Source organism: Chrysochloris asiatica, unplaced genomic scaffold (assembly GCF_000296735.1).
Source record: "Chrysochloris asiatica unplaced genomic scaffold, ChrAsi1.0 scaffold00381, whole genome shotgun sequence".
NCBI classification, from domain to species: domain Eukaryota; kingdom Metazoa; phylum Chordata; class Mammalia; order Afrosoricida; family Chrysochloridae; genus Chrysochloris; species Chrysochloris asiatica.
The window spans coordinates 932,826-938,369 of record NW_006408899.1 but is presented as its reverse complement, the minus strand read 5'-3'; the positions used below and the strand labels follow the sequence as shown (position 1 = coordinate 938,369).

At 38.1% G+C, this 5,544-nt stretch overlaps 1 protein-coding gene across 1 annotated transcript in view; it reads right to left on the bottom strand.

Moving 5' to 3' along the window:
- Positions 1-4,122: 4,122 nt before the first annotated feature.
- The window catches only part of GIF (gastric intrinsic factor (vitamin B synthesis)), a 38,112-nt gene continuing 36,690 nt past the window's right edge, over positions 4,123-5,544 (bottom strand). The window contains exons 8-9 of the mRNA XM_006876460.1: positions 4,735-4,853; positions 4,123-4,184 (exon numbers count right to left, since the gene is read on the bottom strand). Of these exons, the coding sequence (XP_006876522.1) occupies positions 4,123-4,184; positions 4,735-4,853 (181 nt within the window). The remainder of the gene's footprint in view (positions 4,185-4,734; positions 4,854-5,544) is intronic.

Sequence of the window (5,544 nt, the reverse complement as noted above, 5' to 3'; positions counted from 1 at the left end):
TTGAGATTTTCAAACCTCTCTTTCCACAGATGTAGTCAATTTAATTCCTGCACATTCCTTCTGGTGAGGTCCAAGTGTATAGTCGCCATTTATGTTGTTAAAAAATGTCCTTGTAATGAATAAATCATTGCTCTTGCAAAATTCTGTCGTGTGATCTCTATCTTTATTTCTTACACCAAAACCATAGTTTCCAACTGTTTCCAATGTTCACATTCCAACCCCCTATAGCTATCAACGCAGCTTGACTGCATGTTTTATCTATTTCAGACTGCAGATAACATAAAAATCTTCAGAATATTTATCTTTGGCCCTAGGGGTTGGTGAGTAAATTTGAATAGTAGTCTTATTGTCTGGTCTTCCTTGTGCATGTATGGATATTATCCTATCACTGCCAGCACTGAACTTCAAGATAGGTCTTAAAAGGTTCTTTTAAATGATGAATGAGATGTTATTCCTTCTCAATTTGTCATTTCTGGCAAGGTAGACCATAATATTGTCTGAATCAAAATGGCCAAACCAGTCTAATTAAGCTCATTTATGCCTAAGATTTCAATCTTCAAGCTTTCCTTTTTATTTTTCACAGTTTAAATTTTCCTTGATTCACATTTATGTGCTCCATGTTGTGATCACTAATGGTTGTTTGCAGTTGTTTCTTCTCGTTTTATCTCATGCCATATCAGCCAATGGAGTCCCCAACACTCTCCTCCATCCATGTCAATCATGGAGCTTTACTCCATCCCTGCCAGTGACTCTACTTTCAGGGGTCAGTTCTTCCATAATTGTATTTTAAGTTTCTTCCAACCTGAGAGGTGCATCTTCCGCCACTGGTTCAGACAGTGTTTCAACTCTATCCATTGAGTTCACCTAGTTTTTTAAGAAGTACATTGCTAGTTTCTTCTTCCCAGTCTGTCTCCGTCCGAAACTGTGCAGAAACCTGTCTACTGTGGATGACTGTGTTGGTACTTGGAACACCAGTGGTATCGTTTCCAGTATCACAGCAACACACAAGCCACCACAGTAGGACAGTCTGACAGATGAGGGGGAAAGTAGCCCTTGAATACACAGTAGCTAAAGCAAGTGGAAGAAATGATGAAGTAAAAGAGCGAAATGTTGTTGTTAGGTGCCACTGAGTCTGTTCCAACTCATAGCGCCCCTATGCACAAAAGAATGCATCACTGCCCATTCCTATACCCTTCTCACAATCATTGTTATGCTTGAACCCATTGCTGCCACTATGCCAGTCCATCTTATTGGGGATCTTCCTCTTTTTCGCTAACCCTCCATTTTGCCAGCCTTGATGTTCCTCTCCAGGGACTGGTTCCTCCTGATAATATGTCTGAGTTGAACATAAGATGTCCAAGGGTGGCTTGAGAAGACAAAGTAATTATTATAATGACATGTACAAAGAACTGGAATTAGAAAACCAAAAGGGAAGAACATGCTCAGCATTTCTCAACTGTCACAAACCTGAAGAAAAATTCAAGCCTCAAGTTGAAATACTGAAGAATTCTCTGGACAAAATATTGAACAATGCAGGAAGCATCAAGAGAAGATGGAAGCAACAAACAGAGTCACTGTAACAAGAAGAATTGGTTGGCATTTAACCATTTCAGGAGGTAGCGTATGATCAGGAACCAATGGTACTGAAGGAGGAAATTCAAGCTGCACTGAAGTCACCGATGGAAAAAACAAACAACCTCTGGGAATTGATGGGCTACCAATTGAGATGTTTCAACACATACAGCAATAGAGGTACTCACTCGTTTGTGCTGAGAAATTTGGAAGACAGCTGCCTGACAGACCTGCTGAAAGAGATCTATATTTGTGCTTATTCCACAAGAAAGATGATCCAACAAGATGCAGGAATCACTGAAGAGATAATTAATATTCCATATGAGTAAAATTTTGCTAAAGAGAATCCAAAAACGATACATTTGTTGGGAACTTCCAGAAGTTCAAGTTGGATTCAGAAGAGGACATGGAATGAGGGTTATCTTTGCTGATGCCAGGTGGATCTTGGCTGAAATAGAGATTGGCATAGAGACGTTTACCTGTGTTTAGGCAAAGGCATTCAACTGTGGGGATTATAAAAAATAATGGATGACATTGTATAGAATGAGAATTTCAGAACACTTAGTTGTCATTATGAGGAATCCGTCCATAGACCAAGACAGCATCATTAGGATACAACAAGGAGACACTATGCAGTTAAAATCAGGAAAGGTGTGTGTCTTGTCTCAGGATAGTGTGTATACGGAGCAAATAATTCAAGAAGCTGCACCATATGCAATAGATTCAGCATCAGGTTTGGAGGAAGTCTCATTACTAACCTGTGATATGCAGATAACACACCTTTGCTTACTGAAAGTGAAGAGGACTTGAAACATTTACTGATGAAGATCAAAGACTGCAACCTTCAGTATGGATTACACTTCAACATAAAGAAAGAAAAATCCCCACAATAAGCAACACCACCATAAATGGAGAAAAGGTTGATGTTGTCAAGATTTTCATTTCATTTGGATCCATAATCAATGCCCATAGAAGCAGCAGTGAAGAAATCAGTGAGGTACTGCATTAGCTAAATCTGCTGCAAAATACATTTAAAAAAACCATCTTTTCATTGTGAATGGGGTAAAGATTTATAGAGCAGACTGTCAGTTGTACATGGAACAGATCATACGTATTTTATTTCATCTCATTGATCGTAAGCTCCTCAATGAAACATAATCTATTCCACTTCTTCCATATATTTCTTGTGCTAAAATGAAAAGATGTCAACTTGAGGACTAAAGTGTGCCTGACTCAAGCCATAGTATTTGCAATCGTCTCCTTTGCATGGAAAAAGTATAGACAATAAATAAGGAAGATCTAAGAAGAATAATTTCATCTGAATTTACGGTATTGGTGAAGAATGTTGAATGCATTGTGGACCTTCAGAAGAATGATCAATTTTGGTTTGGACAAAGTACAGTCAGAATTCTCCTTAGACATAAGGATGGGGAACTTTGTTTTACCTACTTTGGACACGTTGCCAGGATGGGTTAATCCCTGGAGAAGGATGTTACGTCATGTTGGGTAAAGTAGAGAGGGTCATTGAAAAAGAGGAAGATGCTCAGTGACATGGATTGACACAGTGGCTGAAACAATGGGCTCACCCATAGCAATGACTGGGTGGATGGTGCAAGATGGTAATGTTTCATTCTGCTGTACAGAGGGCCACTTGGAGTTGAAACTGACTTGACAGTGCCTAACACCATGTATGTTCTTATGAGTCTCACCTTTATATAAAGTCTAGAATTGGCTTTTTTTTTTTTTTTATTTGTTAAAGCTAAGTATATAAGCTAAGGACTTCTGATAAAAATTTTCAAATATTCGTCTTTCATTCTAAAATATTTATACTAGTGTTGACTCCTACCAGCAAAGACAAGAGTCATGACTTGGAAAGTTTACGTTTTTCTTTCAAAGATCATACTCCCACTGTATCTGTCACTCTATCTTTCTTGATTTCATCCAGCACAAATATTAGAAATGGAAGGTAATACTTTCTGTGCCAGTAGGTGACCTGAAAAGGAATTGTTCTTCTTGTTGTTCACTGCCGTCAAGTTTGTTCCAACTCATGCAACCCTGTATAGGGTTTCTGAGGACTAGCTAGTGGGTTTGAACTGCCAACCTTGTGGTTCACAGTCCAGTGCTGAGCCTACAATGTCACACCAGAAGTCCTGAAAAGCAGTACTTTATATACAAAACAAAAATGGGGGATTTTTTTTTTCATGCATTATTTCAGTTGCAGATATAAAGGAGTGTATGTTGGCAAATCAATCAAGAATATCAGAATGAGCTCCAAAAATATTAACTTGCTTTTCCTGTTTCTCCTCACTCTAGGTTTAAATGACAAGCAGTCATTACCTTGAAAAGTTGGTAATTTTTCCCCCATGGGTCACACATGTGTAGACTCAAAGAAAGTTTGCAACTTTTATTTTGTGTCATGGTTTCCACTTCTTTTTAAAACCAGGGCTATAGCAGCACCATAGTATTTTGTTTTTTTACCAGTTTGAAATGAAATGAAAAAAATTCCATGCATCAGCTGGAAAGTGGGTGGAGCCTGAGTCCCCCTCCTCCTTAGTACTGTGTGAAGTTGGCTGTGATGTGCTCCTGGTTGAAGGGTACATAGTCAGCAATACCTGGGCCAAACAGAAAATGACATGAGGTCACCATTAATCCCCTCAAAATCAATCCATATCATTTACTACCAAACCTTAAACCCATGGCATCGAGTTGATTCCAACTCATGGTGATCCTACATAGGACTGCTGACACTGTAAATCTTTATGGGAACAGATGTTGTTGTTGTTGTTATATGCCGTGGAGTTGGTTCCACGGCATATAACAACAACATAGCAACTCATATCGACCCTGTACAGAGTTTCTGAGGCTGTAAATCTTTACGCAAGCAGAAAGCCTCATCTTTTTCCTGTGGAACAACTGGTAGTTTTGAACTGCTGACCTTGTGGTTCGCAGCCCGATTCGTAACCACTATGCTACCAGAGCTCCTTGTATATGCATGTATAACACTATATATATAAAATCACTGTATATACATATACAATCCCACAATTATTATTTGATGAACTTAATGAGTTAAAATAAAGGAATGAAAGAGTTTACGAAGAAATGGAAGAAAGAATTCTTTCAACTACAAAAGAAACACTCAGATTCCTTTTCTTTTCTGACCTTCATTCAAAGGTGTTTTGCCACTAAGGAATTGCCAGTATGTCTTGTGATTAACGTTTTCAGCGATATCATTGATAGAAGAGACAACAAGGCCCCAGGATGTCATTGTGGTTTCAAATCTGTAAGAAAGACAGAAGCCAGACATTACTAACACTTTACCTTAGGTTAGGCCACAAGGGGTTAAAGAGGAAGGTCTGTGACATTCTAAATGCTTTAATCAGCTGAAATCCTGCTCAAAAGAAGAAATATAGATGACTAATGAGTGTGAAATTGCTTTACTTGTCATTAAATATAATTAAAATTTTAGAACATAACAATGGATGAATGATTAGCTAGATGATGGACTGAATATTCAAAACTGAATATTTTATAGTTATGAAAATCACATTTCCAAATAATTCTCAATGACCTGAGAAATACTTATGCAATAAAGTTATTTTTATGAAATATCTGTCTAAACCATGTATATGATGGACCCAAACTATTTATAATATACATAGCAAAAACGACACAATTATAAAAAAGATTATTGTTGTTATGACGTGCCGTTGAGTCGGTTCCAACCCATAGTGATGCTGTATAGGGTTTCCAAGGAGCAAGTGGTGAGCTTGAACCACCGACCTTGTGGTTCAAACTGACTTTGCAGTCTAGTGCATTAGCCCAGAGTGCCACAGCAGGACTCCATAAAAGACCCAGGTTCACAGTGGTTATATTCAGATGAACTCTGGATGATCTGCTTTCTTCTTACAAATGAACTGTTGGTTCAGTGTTAAAATGACTTCACGGGATATTGTTGGTTTAAGGTTTAAA